Below are 17,045 nucleotides of genomic sequence, written 5' to 3'. Positions count from 1 at the left end.
CTCTCAAGAATAAACATTAAAGGACTCCTGGGTGGCTTAGTTGATTATGCGACCGACTTCGGCTCAGGTCATGATCTCACAGTCCATGAGTTCAAGCCCCACGTCGGGCTCTGTGCTGACAGCTCAGAGCCTGGAGCCTACTTGAGATTCTGTGTCTCCCCCTCTCTCTACCCCTCCCCTGCTCACACTCTGTGTCTCTCTGTCTCTCAATAATAAATAAACATTAAAAATTTTTTTAATTAAAAAAAACATTTAAAAAAATTTTTTTAATCTAGTTGATTTTAAATTTACCAAAATAGTTTGTTTTCTAAACCTAAGTGCTGATACCAATTCAATACTCTTAGTATATTCTAAACTAATTCCCTTAGGAATCACCATTTTTCACTTGTACCTACCAAACTTGCAGTCTGATTCACCCCACTGCTTAAGCAGACCAGTCACAATAGTGTACATGAGACCCAGAATCAAAAAGCAAATCCCTACTAGTTAATAAAATAAATCAAGCAGTAATAGCTAAGGAGCTATGGTGCCCTGGACAGATCTCGCCCAACCCGAGGTCATGACCAATACTCAGCTCAACCAATACTGCTCAGAAAGGTACTCCCTGAACTGCTAGATCTTCGTATTCTCAAGGAAGCCAGAAATCTGGATTTTTGAGATAAACCATCTTGATTTTTAACTGTTAGAACTAATTTAAAAGCTGGTAAAATACCAATTCAAAGCAAAACATCTGTTGGCTGCCAATGTGTGGCTCTTGCATTCTTCTTAAACACCTACAGTCTCCCCTCCATCCCTCTCTCATGATTTTATCCCCACCACTTTTTTTCTCCAGAATATCCAAACCTAAAGAATAAGGAAAGGTTAAAAATTTCAATAAAGGAGCTAGATGTTGTTAAAAGGTATAAACTTGGAACTAGAAGATGAAGTTCTACAAAGCAAATACACAGTATAGTGATTAGAGTCAACAGTAATGTACGATATGCAGATCTCCCTCAACTTACAACAGGGTTACATTCTCATAAACATATCAAAGCTGAAAATAACCTGATTCAAAATGCATTTAATACACCCAACCTACCAAATACCATAGCTTAGCCAGGCCAACCTTAAATGTGCTCAGAACACTTATCTACTGTTGGGCAAAATCATCTAACAAAGACTATTTTTAGTAATGTTGAATATCTCACATAATTTATGGATTACTGTACTGAAAGCGAAAGACAGAATGGCTATATGGGCACAGAATGGTTGCAAATGCATTGGTTGTTACTCTCATGACCACACAGCTGATTGGGAGCTACAGCTCCCTGCTGCCATCCAGCATCATGAGAATATCATACCACATATCGTCAGACCAGGAAAAAGTAAAAATTAAGAATTCAAAGTACAGATTCTACTAAATGCGTATTGCTCCCAGACCATTGTCAAGTTGAAAAATCCTATGTTGAACCATCATAAGTCAGGGACTATACTTCAAATTTTCTGAGACTAGATCTTAAATCTTCTTTTTTCTCACCAGAAAAAAAAGATATAATAATTATGTAATCAAAGCTAACACTACCAGTGCTAATCATACTGCATTATATAAATGTATCAAATCTTACATAATGTTATGTCAATAATATCTCAATTTTAAAAAAAGGAGTTAGAGAATACTAAAGCACAGGCATCTTTTTACTAAGCTTGAAGTAAAAATACTTCAGTTTAAAGTTTTTTTAATGTTTTTATTTATTTTTGAGAGAGACAGAGACAGACAGAGCACAAGTGGGGGAGGGGCAGAGAGACAGGGAGACAGAATCAGAGGCAGGCTCCAGGCTCTGAGCTGTCAGCACAGAGTCCAACACGGGGCTCAAACTCAACTGCCAGATCATGACCTGAGCCAAAGTCGGACGCTTAACCCACTGAGCCACCCAGGCACCTCTGAACATACTTCAATTTAAAAAATAAGAAAATCAGGGATGCCTGGCTGGCTTTGTCCATAGTGCATGAGACTTTAGTCCTCAGGGCCATGAGTTTAAGCCTCACATTGGGTGTGAAGCCTACTCTAAAGATAAATAAATAAGGGGCACCTGGGTGGCTCAGTCAGTTAAGCATCTGACTCCTGGTTTCAGATCAGGTCATGATCTCCCAGATTCATTAGATTGAGCCCCATGTGAGGTTCTGTGATGACAGCAAGGAGCTTGCTTGTCTCTTTCCCTCTCTCTCTGCTTCTCCCCCACTGACATTTAAAAATAAATAAATAATAAATAAATAAATAATATGAAAATCTTGCAGCCTTGGTGGCTCCACTTCAACTAGTGACTACACCTACTCTACCAACAAAATCATAAGGCTTCTTCAGCAAACAAAGAGCCAGGTCAAGTGCTGGCTGAGCTCAGGAGCCAGATGGACTGGAGCAGAGACTGAATTCTGTTACCTAATTATTACTCCTTTCTCATCATTTATCTTTAAATTTTACTGAATTATAAATAACCTACAGTGTTATACTGGCTTCAGGACTACAACATAATGATTCGACAATTCTACGCATTACTAAGGGCTCACCATGAGAAGTGTAGTCATATCTGTCACCGTGCAATGTTATTAAAATGTTATTGACTATATATTTCAATATATGCTGCACTTTTCAACTCTATGACTTATTTATTTTATAACTGCAAGTCTGCACCTCTTAATCCCCTTCACCTATTTCACCACCACCCACCCCTCACCTCCCCTCTGGCAACCACCAGTTTATTTTCCATATTTAAGAGTCTGGGGGGTTTTTTGTTTGTCTCTTTGTCCATTTGGTTTTTTTTAGATTCCACATATAAGTGAAATCAGATGATATTTGTGTTTTTCTGTCTGATTTATTTCACCCTCTAGGTCCATGCATGTAGTTGCAAATGACAAGATCTCTCTTTTTTTGGCGGAGAAATATTCCATTTTACATATGTACAAAAAATATATCACGTTATAATATTACAAATAATACACACACACACACACACACACACACACATATGTATACACACATAACATATCCTTCATCTATCTATTTATAGATAGAACCTTGGGTTGTTTCCATATATTGGCTATTAAAAATAAAGCTGCAAAACACACAGGGGTGCATGTATCTTTTCAAATTAGTGTTTTCATTTCCTTTGGGTAAACACCCAGTAGTGGAATTAATGGATCATATGGTAGTTCTATTTTCAACTTTTTGAGGAACCTCCATCCTGTTTTCTACAGTGGCTTCACCAATTTACATTGCCACCAGCATGCACAAGAGTCCCCTTTTCTCGACATCCTCATCAATAATTGTTATTTCTTGAATTTTTGATTCTAGCTATTCTGTTGGGTGTAAAGTGATATCTCATTGCGGTTTTTGATTCATATTTCCCCGATGATGGGTGATGTTGATCATCTTGTCATGTGTCTGTTGGCCAACTGTATGTCTTCTGTGGAAAAATATGTGTTTAGGTTCTCTGCCCATTTTTAATCCAATTATTTATTTTTTTGGTGTTGTACCTTCTCGTTATTTAAAAGCTAACAATATCACCAACTCTAGAATGCTGTTATGAGAAATAAATAAAATATTGCATGTAAAATACCTAGGCCGGATAGGTAACCTTCATGTGGTCAGTGCTCAAAAAATGTGTGCTAGGGGCACCTGGGTAGCTCAGTCTGTTAAGCATCTGACTCTTGATTTTGGCTCAGGTCATGATCTCACAGTCCTGTGGAGCCTGCTTAATATTCTCTTTCCCTCTGCCCCTCTACCCTGCTCATGCACACATATGGGCACTAAATAAATAAATACATACATACATACTAAATATACTGGTGTGGTATATTATAATCGTTATAATTTTTTACTTTTGGGGGAAGAAAGCACTGGAGAAAGAAAAATTTCTGCCTCAGGGCCTGTGTCACTCTGTGTGCATGCCCTTGCCACTGTTTCCCTCCCTCAGACAAATTAAAAAATACTGCATATTTTGACATTATTCCATTATTCTTAGGGCCAATGACTTGCAAGTGGTTTCTAAGTCTTATCCTCAGACCCATGGCCTTATCTATAGAAAATGTATAAGTATAATTAAGATGCCTAGCATCTTTACTAGAATGAGGCCTTAACTCTTCCCAGTCAAGACTTTTACCACCATATCACCAACCAGTTTGCATTTTTTTAATAAAATAGAATATAAATTATTACAGCTAAAAGCCACCTAATGAAGTTGAACTTGTGACAATCATCTAAATATAAAAATACTCCAGGGGCACCTGGGTGGCTCAGTCGGTTAAACGTCCAACTTCGGCTCAGGTCATGATTTCACAGCTGGTGTGTGCGAGCCCCACGTCAGGCTCTATGTTGACAACCTGGAGCCTGGAGCCTGCTTCGGATTCTGTCTCCCTTTCTCTCTGTCCCTCTGCCACTTGCACTCTGTCTCTCTCTCCCTCTTAAATATAAATAAACATTTAAAAAATTAAAAAATAAAAAATACTCCAGTGCTTGGTTTGTTGGTTCCTAGTACATTCAGCACAATTTTTCTTAACCTCCCTAACTGCTTACCTGGTCCTTCCGAGAGCAACCACCGCTAATCTCTACAGGTTTGCCTCTTTCCACTCCCTCCTTTCCACCAAGCTGTCCAAATACGCTATTCTCTATACACTGTACTCCTGTACATCCTGTTCCCTCAAGAGGAACACACTCTTAATATGTATCCAGCAATAACAAATTAGTTTGGGATCTTTGAAAGAATATCCCATTCATGTTTCAGAGAACTTGTATTTCCAACTAGCAAGATTCTGCTGTGAAGTTAAAATGAGTTTGTACTTTCTGAATAAAACCAATTTTTGGAACTCCAAGACTATGACAATTACAGTAATACGTTTAGAGAAATGAATACTGCTTAAAGTAAATGGCCAAATAATTGTGACTTGCTGATCACTCAAATCTAAGAATGCATTTTGGTTTTAAGAACTATTATAAGCATAAATGTAGGTAAGTTCATCCAGGAAACTAGTATAACCCTAACAGCTTAATGAAATAAAATATAAAGAGCCATCAATTAGCTTATATTCTACTGATAACACCTAAATATTCTCCAGACTTCTAGAATGATAATCTAACCAATTAAAATTAGTTGAACAGGGCATTGGGTGGCTCAGTCAGTTAAGTGTCTGACTTTGGCTCAGGTCGTGATCTCGCAGTTTGTGAGTTCAAGCACCGCATCAGAGTCTGTGCTGACAGGTCAGATCCTGGAGCCTGCTTCGGATTCTGTGTCTCCCTCTCTCTCTGCCCCTCCCCCTCCTGTGCTCATGTTCTCTCTGTCGCTCTCAAAACAACAAACATTTTAAAAAATGTAAAAAGATAATAATAAAATTAGTTAAACCCATTAAAATAAAATGCATACTGTGCCAAAGGGGAGAAGAACTTTTAAAAGGTACAAAATTTCAGTAGGAGAAGCAAAGTGCACAAATGTTGGAATGAATCATAATCCTAAAATATTAACTGAATGTAACTGGAAATAAACTAAAATCAAAGTCATTCTTATTTTCTAAAAAGCAGATTACGTTAGGGTGTAGGGATGGATGAAAAGGCAGAGCAAAGAAAATTTTAGGACAGTAAAAATACTCTATAGTATACTATAATAGTGGATACATATTATTATGAACTTCTCCAAAATCAAAATATGTACAACTCCAAGAGTGGACCCCAATGTAAAACTATGCGCATTGAATTATGATGATGTTCATCCATTTTAACAAATGTACTGCTCTGGCAGGGGATGCTACTAATGAGGGAAGATACCAGGGTGGAGGCAGAAGATAGGTCTCTACTCCTTCCACTCAATTTTGTTGTGAATCTAAGACTTCCCTAAAAAATAAAATCTATTAAGTGGAGCAGGGAGTGGACTGGAAAAACTATAAATCTTTGCTAAATGTAGGAGACTAATTTTCTTAAAAAAAAAAAAAACTATAGCATTTATAATCAGCAGTTCTAAATAGAGCAAAAACTAGATGATAAAGCTAGCATGATAATTTAGCCTTGGGTTTATATTTGTAATACTTGTCTTTTAGCATCCTAGTGACCCCTTTGCAGCACTGTTAAGTGTTATCTCCTAACACCTTTAGGGAGCTTGTTTAAATAAATTGTATTCATACACCCCTTCCAATCAAACATGCAGTCCCTTCTAGACACAAATTATTCATCCTCCTCAAAAGTCTATATTGAATGTCTTACTCTCGATAGTACATTTAGGAGATAAACAGATCCCTACACTCAAGATCCCTTCCTCTGGGGTCTTACAACCCAATCCTGGGAAAAGCCCAAAATGTCCACCATAAGATACTCCAAGCAATCAAGTAGTAAAGACATGAAACCAGTCTGGCCTTCTGTTCTCCTTCTTTGAATTCTTTTCTCTTCCCTGGATTCTTCTCATCTTTCAAATTTTAGTATAAATGCTATTTCCTCAGAAGTATTTCCCGATACCATCCTATCTTATGTCACAGCATCCCATTCCTTCGCTTCATTGTTTGTTTGCTTTTGCTTTTCTGTTCCATAATTACATATTTGGTTGCTGGTTTCTTATCTGTATCCAATAACAGACTGAACAACCCATGAGGGCACAGAATGCACCATATTACCAAGAATCTGCAAAGCATTCCATCAACACTGGTTAAATGAATGCATAGGTCTGGAGCTCAGGACAAAGGTCTGAGCTAGAAGTATTTGGGTATCGATCTTACCATGAAAACTGGTAAGATCACCTGCAGAAAATGTGTAGGGTTATAAGATAAGAGAATCTAGAATCAAGAGCTGAGGAAGCCCAACATTTAGATTTTCAGAACAGGCAAAGACGACGAGGGCAGACAAAGCAGATAAACCACAGGGAAACCAAAGAAATAGTGTTTCAAGAAGTCGGCATTCAACTCCAGAATGCCACCAAGAGATCTAGTATAAAAGTGAAGAGAAAAAGATACAGTGGATTTCATTTGAGGGAGATTACTGGTGACTTTAACGAGAGCCTTGTCAGGGCTGTGCAGGACGTGATGACAAACTGCTGAGCTATTCATTCCCAGGTGAGGAAGCAGAGGCACTATCTAACCGTTAAGATTGTGGAAGGCAACAGAAAGACAGGTGATAGATGGAGACCTTCAGTAACCAAGCGAAAAGATCCTGAACACCCACAAGTTAAAGAGAATCGTGTATCTGAACAGCATGAAACGCAAACAAGCAGGGAAAGCAATCCTGAAGGACACCACCACAATGAGGTATCACTGAAACAACTGGGCATACTGTGAGCATTCAGGGCTAGTTATCGTTACCTGTTTAATAAATTGTCTCTTCATTAGCCTGTAAGTGCCCCAATCAGGGCAGAGACCATGTCTGTGTTCTCCGTGCCTGAATTCCCCAGATCTAGCACAGTGCCTGGCACACAACAGGTGCTCAATAAATGAATTCAGAATTCAGAAAAAACAATCTTAACTATTCTCCTAGCCACCTTGACTGTCTCCTCTAATTACTTTTGCTTTTTTTACTGTGAGATGACTATGTCACTCGAGCAGGAAAGTGTTCATTAATGTAAGCATTACTGTCATTACCTCTTACTTCCCGTATCATACTCTTGTTTGTCAACAGAACTCTCATTCCATGACACGTTCAGTGTCTTGCAGGAAGTGAGGCTAAACGCTCATGAACCTGAGTAAACGGCTTCTTACTACAGGGCAATTTCACAGAGTGATTCCAAGGTCACCAGCGGACACACGCGCGGAGATGCCAGAGGCAGCGCTCCCCTGGGTGGAGCCTGAGTAGCCGCCTTCCCGGCAGGGGGCGCTGCAGCCTCCCCCGAAAGCCGCCGCCGGCCACGGTCCCCGCCCCCCCCCCCCCCCCCCCCCCCGCTCTGCGGTCACCTGCAGCGGCTGCACTCGGGCCTCCGCTCGGCGGGCTCCACCGGCAGCTCCCACAGCGCGTCCGCACAGGCGTCGTCCGCCTCCGCGCCCAGAAAAGCCGCCGCGGGCGCTGTGTTGCCCTCCGGCCCCTCCTCGTCGTCCGGCGTCTGAGACCTCGAGGGCCCACGCGGCCACGCGACGGGGTCCCCGGGTGTTCGCGCCTGTTTCTGCGGCTCCATGGCAGGCGCTCAGATCCGGTTGTCACATTGAGTTCTCGCTGCCGCCGGGGGGCGCCACACTCTGGAGAAACTGCCTCGCGCCGCACGGCGTCACGCACGCAGGCCACGTACGGGGGGCAGGTCTCCGAAGCCCAGGCACGAGGTCCCGCCCCTCAGAGAAATCGGGCCGAACCTATTGGTCAGTGCTCAGTGAGCTCTTAGACCAGGAAGGGGAGTGTGGGTTGTCTTAGGAAGCAGGTGGGAATTAGGTACGCCTCTCCAGGAAAAAGGAAATCCCTCCGCAAACACCTAAGACTGCAAACCCATAATCACTCCTTTAAAAGTGAAAATTAAATAGAATTCTGCATTTCCCACCTTAGGATGGCAGTTTGGGAATTAAACTAGTTGAGTGCACACCACACTTGATACACACTGGATGTACTTGATAGCGAAAGGCCAAAAAAGGAGAGGTTATGCCGACTGACGGTTGGTTTTTCCGATGGTCCGCTTCATCCAAATTCTTGCTCTAGAAGGGCAGGGCTCTGTGTCCTGTACATCTTGGTATTCCTCCTCGGCATCAAGCATACTATTTTGCACTAGACACCAAATGTTCAATGAGGCTTTTAAGTTATCTGGGGCCCCTAAAATAGGAAACAGAGGGCTGAGATTTTCTGGATGAGGGGGGAAAAAACCATAGAATGATAACGACCTTGCCCAAGTTATTTACAGCTTCTGAATAACAGCAATGTAGCCTGCAGTTTGTTAAAAGCAAAAATGAAGTCCACCATAGAATGAAAGCAGAAGTACTACTTGCCCAAAATGGGTGCTGATTTATTAAAGTTTTATGTGACTTCTACCAGTATTCAACGTTTAAACAAAAAATTAGGGGCACCTGGGTGGCTCAGTCAGTTAAGCGTGGGACTTTGGCTCAGGTCATGATCTCACAGTTAGTGGGTTCCGGCCTGCCTCCAGCTCTGTGTCACAGCTCAGAGCCTGGAGCCTGCTTCAGATTCTGTGTCTGCCTCTCTCTCTCTGCCCCTTTCCCGCTTGCACTGTCTCTTTCTGTGTCTCTGTTTCTGTCTCTCTGTCTCTCTCTGTGTCTCAAAAACTAAACATTAAAAAAAAATTAAAAATTAAACTTAGTTTTCATCAGTTCTTCAAGTTTTGCAATCACAATTATTTGATTCTAGAGCTATGAAGGAATTAAATATAAAACAAAGTAGATTTACCACTAACAGTAATAGAGGAGTATTGTGTATTTCTTAGGGTGTTTATTTCAGTGTGAGGTTTTCAGTCATCTTAAAACCAAGCTGATGAATGGAATACAGGGCTATTATTTTTAATTATTCTGCATTCTTTCCCCCTGGAAACAGTACCTCTCATCTCTTTTTGGAGTACTCTAAGAAAGAGAAAAAAGCTGACAGACTCACCTGGTGATGGATGTAGGAAGGGAGAAAGAACTGACACTTAATGCCATCCAAAATTGTGAGATAATGAAAACCCAGAGACTGTAGAAAGAGAGGTGAATCAGAAAATAATGAAATATTGGCTGCAGATTTAGGTTGGAAAACCAATTCTTTAACTGCCAAAACTAAATTCTTGTGTGACAACCTTTAGACAACTTTTCTCTGGTTTCAAGATGTGAAATGTTCTCTTAAGTCATTTAAAATTCCTCCCAGCTGTGAGATATGTGAGGGCAAATCAGTCCTGACAAGCCTACTTCTATTTGGCTTTCCCTTTAACCCAATCAGATGTCTGGCTTTACCTTTCAAAGTAACCAAAATCCAGTCATTTACCTCTTGTATTACTTCTGCCCTGGTTCAAGCCCCCATCATCTCTTGCTTAGAATATTGTCATAGGTACATAAATGGTCTCTTGCTCCACCCTTGCTTCTCTATAAATCTGTTCTCCCAGAGGTTAACCAGAATCAAAGAAAACTCCCATGCAGCAGGGATGCAGCCACAGTTAGGAGAAAAGAGTCATTCAGCCCTCTGGAAAGCAAGAAATTCGCCCAATATTCAAGTTCGTTAACCCTGGCCTTGAGAAGCCCAAGGATATGTATCACCTACCCAGCAGCTGCTACCTTATGTGAGGTTGCCCTCCTGGAATAGACTCATGTCAGAATGAAGACCATCAGTGACCCAATATCTGGGAAATGCCTAGACACCAAGAAGGAGCGCGAAAGTTCCTTTAAGCAACACTATCAATTTATGAGTGCAGGAATGTTGCAAGATAATCTATTAAAATGCTAATTTGTTTTGTTTATCTCCCAAATCCTAGTAGGTAACCTGTCTTCTTTGCCTCAGGAGAGTGTGAATGGTAAAAACTGATTAGAGATCACAATATCAGGCCACTGTGTGGGTGTATGTCTGTGTGCATGTATGTGTATGTGTGTGTTAGGGTGCCGATGGGTAAGTGCCCTTGGGTAAAAGCAAAAACTCCTATGGGAAAGATTTGTCCTAACTGGGAGTGGGACAGAAAGCAACCAAAGTCACATCCCCACTCCCACCATGTTCCCCAGAGATGATTTAACATCCAAATAGGACAAATGAGGGAATGATTTCATGTGCCTCTATAGAGGGGATGAACCGATTCCAGCCTAGTAAAGATCCTAATACTACCACCAGAATCCATGGGACCAGATAGTCAAAGACAATGGCATCTGACTGTGGCAAATGATGACAGACAGTTCCAGGAGCCTCCCTGAGGTTTCAACACCTGGTTAGATCCTTGAGACCCTGAATGTCACTGGTAAGGAAAATGTCCTCAATAATGTCTGGGATTGAACACCCTGTCAGCTCAGCAGAATGAAGATTCAAAATTGGATAAACTTTGATTTAAATGAAATAAAGATACAACATTTCCTGCTGTATTCACTTTCTATCGATGTTGTAAGAAAATTATCACAAATTTTGTGGCTTAAAACAACACACATGTATTATCTTATACTTGTGTGTTAGAAATCTGCCATAGATGTCATAGAGCTAAAATCTAAGTGGTGGCAGGCTGCATTCCTTTGGAAGCCCTAAAGAAGAATCCCTTTCTTTGCTCATCATTCAGGTTCTTGGCAGAATTCAGTTCCTTGTGGTTGTCATTTTCTTCCTGGCTATCAGCTGAGGGCTATTCCCAGCTTCTAGAGGTCACTGATGTCCTTTGACTTGTAGAAGCAAACTGTTACCTTTACTAAATCTCTTAGGGTTCTTTTTGGCCCTAGAATGAAATTGACATAAAACAGATTAACAGGAGAAAAGTGTAAGGGTTAAATTGTAGTGTAGGGCTAACCTGTAGCCTTAGGAAATAACAGATTAAGAGATAACAGCCTTGTCTTATCAATCAAGGGAACAAAAGTTCAAGGAAAATCAACTGGATTAGTGTTTGATTGGATTGGGGCAAGAGCATGTCTGAACTGTTTCCATCCCCATCTGGGAACTGTTTCTTTGCTCTGTTCCCAGGTGATGATAAGACGATATGGTCGGCTATAAAAACTCTGTACCCCGGCTGTTCGGGACCGACACTCTGGTCAAGAGTGTCGGTCCCGATCGGTTGGCCTTGCCTGTCATTGCAATAAATTTTGTCGTGACTGTCACTGGTGCCCGTAGCATTCTGTTGGGCATGCTTTATGTGCATGCAATGTGTGTGGATGCAACAGAAAGCACACAGGTTTATTTAATGGAAGTTTTTCATGACCTGGGAGCCTTCATAAGGGATGAGGATCCAAAGAAGTTCTGAAACCAATTTGCTTTTATGTTAGGTTGAACAAAGAGGGGCAATGGTGGAAAATTGACTCAACTATGTGGGCAGACTAAGGCAAGATCAGAATTATTTTAACAAGATCTGTTTGTACAGAATTCTCTTGATCTAAACTTCCTGCCCTTGATGATTAGAATGTGTTCACTTTCTGTTGTAGAAAGGACATAGTTCACATAGGAATTTCATCTTTAAAGAAAGAAAAGTCAGTGTTTTTCTCGTATTTGCTGTCTTTCAAGTGCCTTTCACTCAAAATAGTCAATATGCCAAAGTTCAATATGTTTTGGGGTGGCATGTACTGAATTTCTAAGACTGTAATGGCATGTTGTCGCTGTTCTAATTCAAATCTCTCCAGCTCTTTCTTCCGTAGCATTAAAAAGAAAACCACAGGCCCAAATGGTGTCACTGAAGCCAGGTCAACCAAACTGGGGTGTAATACCTAACAGTATTACATTGCTGTTATAGCCTCCCCCAGAAATGTAGTCCTACCTGGTCAGTCAGGAATTTTCTGATCTGCACCAATGAAGTAACCTGTCCACCCATCCACATAAAAGAACCCATTTGTCCCCAAATGAAGATGACGTCCCCTGAAATAATCCTTTTTTCTGTTTATGATTTCCTGATCCTGCCGTTAAGAACCTTTCCTTCTCTGCAGCCCTTTAGAGTTCCACTCGACTTGCTACATGGGGTGCTGAGTGATCCATGAATCAATCAATAAAGACAATTATATCTTCAAATTTACTCAGTACATTTTTGTTATTTAACAGACGCAGCAGCAGACTTGGAGTCTGAGGTGAACTTTGGACGGCATTCAGGGAAACAAGAGACGGGCATGATGCCTGTGAACCTTTGAGTTCACTGTCTTTCTTGCTATTTCTAAGGGCCCTTGGTAAGTCCCTCTTGGTCCCTCTTGACTGGAGTTTCACTCTGTGTTTGAGCTCCTGGTTGGTTTTCCAGTGCAGCATCTGTTACTGGGTCAGCTTAGGCTATCCTAGAACACCAGTCCTGACCACCTGGTTCAGCCTGCAGTTCCACATTGGAATCCCTTCCCCAGTTCCAATCGACTGTCCCGATTTACTGGGGTTTGCTGGTTTACCCCTCTCCCCATTTCCAGTCAGTAGTGTCCATTAGTGGAGTCTGCTGGTATAGTCCTTGCTGGAAATTGCTAGTGGTGTGCTCTGTGCCTTCTCTCAGACAGTCCCCAGTAAGTTCTAAGCCCCAGCCCTTGTTTCTGTCCTCAGATTCCAGGGTGGGAAGGGCCAGTAGCAGCTATACCTCTCTGTTGGTATGGAAAGCAGTCCACATTCTTGAGGTCTGCTGGTTCAATGCTTTCCCCAGTCCCTAGTTCTTTGGTTATGTCACCAGCTAGACCCCAAGACCTGACCTTTACTGCCCACCTGCTCGTACTCACCCACCTTTGCCCCACATTCTTCCTTAAGCTCTTCTTTCCAGCTTATCCCTTAACTCAGGCATATGGAAAGCAAAACAGTCCCTCCAGCAATAGTGACTGCCCTGACAGGACTTGCAGCAGACCCAGACGACCCTGACCAATCTGAGATTGACCCCCTGACTCCCACCTGCACAGGTGGACTGTGGAGTGACCTCTAGAATAACCTATGACTGGGGTGCCAGGGTGGCTCAGTCGGTTGAGCATCTGACTTTGGCTCAGGTCATGATCTCACAGTTTATGAGTTCAAGCCCCACTTTGGGATTTGACTGGAACCTACTTCATATCCTGTGTCTCCCTCTCTCTCTGCTCCTCCCCTGCTCACTCTCTCTCTCTCTCTCTCTCTCTCAAAAATACATAAATATTTTTTTTTAAATGTTAAATGGCCTATCACTACCTTTCCCTCATTATAATACTAAAATCTCCATCCAAGAAGGAACACAAACCTCATTTATACAACATACAATGTGTGTATAGGCATGTTTTCTTAAATTTTTTTCAAGTTTATTTATTTATTTTGAGAGAGACAGAGTCAGCACAAGTGGGGGAGGGGCAGAGAGAGAGAGGAGACAGAATCCCAAGCAGGCTCTGCGCTGTTGGCTTAGAACCTGATGTGGGGCTCAAACTCACAAAATCGTGAGATCAATGACCTGAGCCAAAACCAAGAGCCAGACACTTAACCGACTGAGCCACCCCAACACCCCAATAGGCATGTTTTCTTAAGGTGCATGCATGACCTTATGCCACGTTCACACAGGATGACAAGGCTTCCTTATCTAGATATTCATCCTAACCCCAAATAAAAGGAAACCATCCACCCTTGCTCTGAGAGTCATGGCTTTGGAAGCCATTCCCTGTGATCTCCTTATTTGCTGCTCATAAAGTTTTCTTTGTGCCACAACTCAACCTGACACACTTTGTGACTCACGAAGGAGAAAATTCACATTGGTTCCTTGGTTCAGTTACAGTTACTGCTGGCATCCACAGCTCCATTTCCTTTGTACTATTGGTTTCTGTTAATGTGCACATGAGATAAAGGCTTAGCCAACAGAAAAGTAATAAATAATAGTAGAATGGGATCCTTAAAATCAAAAGAATTGAGCCCTCCACCTTCTGGCACACCTGCTTATTTTATATCTAAGAACTATGGTCCCAGGAGCTATAAAAAATCTACAAGCTCATTTTGTGTCCTAAAGACTTTGGCTTGGTAACCATCAAGTTGAAGGGGGCATCCAAAAAAGGCTAGACAGATGTGTGAGCTGCACCCTATTTGCAGCTAGCTATGGCTGAAAAGAAATACGCATTAACTCCATTGACACCTAGGATCCTACCAAACGGCTGTGAGCCCTCAGAGGAATTACAGCCTAGAAATACAATGGCCTTTATGGGGAATGTTCCAATTAGGTATGATAATTTAAGAAGTACACTTGGGCACCTGGGTGGCTCAGTTGCTAAGCATCTGACTTCAGCACAGGTCACGATCTCAAGGTTCGTGAGTTCAAGTCCCACAGTGGGTGAGCTCCAGCCCTGCTTTGGGTGAGCTCATGCCCCATTTTGGGTGAGCACGAGCCCCGCTTCTCTCTCCCTCTCCCTCTCTCTCTCTCTCTGTTTCTGCCCCTTACGGGACTCTCTCTCGCACTCGCTGCCCCTCACTCACTTGCACCATTTCTCAAAAAAAAAAAAAAAAAAAGTGCGCTTGAAAACAAGGGTTCCCAAATTAAACAGAATAGGATACCTCTTTTAAATGACAAGCACAAGCCTCCAAAAGGTTTCACAGTTCCAAAACAGTGTCATTGAAAGATTCATTCATTGCAAAAGGCTAATGAAAAATTGAAGATGTAAGAGGTACCTAAACCAAGATTGTAAGACTGGCTAACTCCTAGTGCTCCCCTCTTTCCTCCTTTAAGTACTTATTCTACTAATCCTCTGTCTGAATTGTTTTTCTACTCTGAAAAGACTACACAACCACAGGGTACCTTGGTGACTCAGTTGGTTGAGCATCCAACTTTGGCTCAGGGCATGATTTCGTGTTTCATGAGTGAGTTCAAGCCCGGCATCAGGCTCTATGCTGACAGCTCAGAGCCCGGAGCCTGCTTCTGATTCTGTGTCTCCCTTTCTCTCTTTCTGCCTTTCCCCCACTAGTGCTCTGTCTCTCTGTCTCTCTCTCTTTCTCTCTCAAAAATAAATAAAAACATTAAAACAAAAAAGACTACACAACCATAAACAAAAGCCTACCGAGTTAATGACCTTGTAGATACCCTCATATCTACCTTCAAAGGAGGGCTCCCATATGGACCCCTCCCAGAGTTCACGAGACTGAGGGATTTTCTGGTAAACTGCTATGTTGCTCCTTTAAACAGCTGAAGGGAAACTCTGGTAGATTCCAGAGTCTATTGAGAGGATCCTGGAAAATCTGGCAAAAGGCAGCAAAGGGTGAAAACTCATACCAGACCCAGTTCCTCTGATTGTCTGTCTGTAGTCCAGTCGAAAGAGGAAAATAAAATTTCAAGTTGTCTCTTCCTGTCCAAATCCAGACCCATCGGTTATTGATCTTTTTTCTCCCAGGGATAGCTATTGTCTTATTTTACATAAATGGGCTTGGCTTTTTGCCTGCTTGGGACATGTCAGTTATTGGTTCTTTCTTTCAGCTATCCATGGAATTGACTCTGGATCTTGGGAAAATAGTATCCTTTGCATCCACTTTGGGGACCCCTCTTACATGCGAGGGGAGTTATTCAGTACTGTCAGAAATATTTAAAATTAGAACTTTGTACCCAGAGAGAAGGCAGAAAATTGAAGATAATGTACTTGGATAGATGGACCAACTTACAACCCAACTTTCTGAGGAATTGAGAATAACTGTCTTTTTCTTACAAATCTTTAGCAAAGCAAAAGTCAGCTCTGGAGGCAATTCAAAATTAACCTATTCCTTTTTCCAGCTGCAAAAATTCTGTTATCTCCAAAGGCTTCCAAATTATTGGCCTTAGGAAAGCCAATCATTCTTGGAGGGATTTGCCTTCTTCCACTGTCCCTTGAAGTTATTAATCTTATCATGCCTTTGAAATGTAAACACAGTCCACAACTACCTGAAACAGAAAAAAAAGGTGAGAGAGGCCTTTAAGTAAGAACTACTAAGGAGCACCTGGGTGGCTCAGTTGGTTAAGCATCCAAACTCTTGATTTCAGCACAGGTGACCTCATGGTTCAAGATGTAGTGCTCTGAGTCCGCTCAATGTGGAAACTGCTTGGGATTCTCTCTCTGCCTTTCTCTCTGCCTCTCCCCCTCTTGCTCTCAAAATAAATAAATAATCTTATAAAAAAACAAAAATAAGAACTAATGAGGAACCATAAGGCAAGCTGAGGGCAAAGCACAAGCTAGCACACCCCGCTCCCCAAGGTGGGATATGGGTAATATTCCTCAGGAGCTCTTGGCTGCCCAAGAACAAAGGAAAGGGGGCACCTGGGTGGCTCAGTCGGTTAAGCGTCAGACTTCAGCTCAGGTCATGATCTCAACGTTGTGGGTTGGAGCCCCTCATCAGGCTCTGTGCTGATAGCTCAGAGCCTGGAGTCTGCTTTGGATTTTGTGTCTCCCTCACTCTCTGCCCCTCCCCCGCTAGTGCTCGCACTCTCTCTCTCTCTCAAAAATAAACATTAAAAAAAATTTTTTTAATAGAACAAAGGAAAGGATAGAAAAGAGATGGTTAAATTGTTAAGAGTCTTCATCAGTTTACAAGTATCTTAGTATAGTTACCAAAAAAAGGG

General features: G+C 41.8%; 1 protein-coding gene across 4 annotated transcripts in view; it reads right to left on the bottom strand.

Annotated features, from left to right (window-relative positions):
• Window positions 1–8,721, bottom strand: part of DTWD2 (DTW domain containing 2) — a 221,146-nt gene extending 212,425 nt beyond the window's left edge. For 3 of the 4 annotated variants that reach the window (XR_002085884.2, XR_002085885.2, XM_019469590.2), the window contains exon 1: window positions 7,894–8,719. Coding sequence is in view for 2 of the 4 variants with exons in the window: in XM_019469590.2 (XP_019325135.1) it covers window positions 7,894–8,111 (218 nt within the window). In the remaining 2 variants the exon portion in view is untranslated. Of the gene's footprint in view, window positions 1–7,893 lie in introns of all 4 variants that reach the window. The other variant, XM_019469591.2, reaches the window with a different exon arrangement.
• Between the last annotated feature and the right edge of the window lie 8,324 nt (window positions 8,722–17,045).

The sequence above is a fragment of the Panthera pardus genome, unplaced genomic scaffold, assembly GCF_024362965.1.
Source record: "Panthera pardus isolate Hobbes unplaced genomic scaffold, ASM2436296v1 HiC_scaffold_2, whole genome shotgun sequence".
Classification (NCBI taxonomy): domain Eukaryota; kingdom Metazoa; phylum Chordata; class Mammalia; order Carnivora; family Felidae; genus Panthera; species Panthera pardus.
Note: the sequence above shows the minus strand (reverse complement) of the source record. Positions and strands in the feature narration are given on the sequence as shown.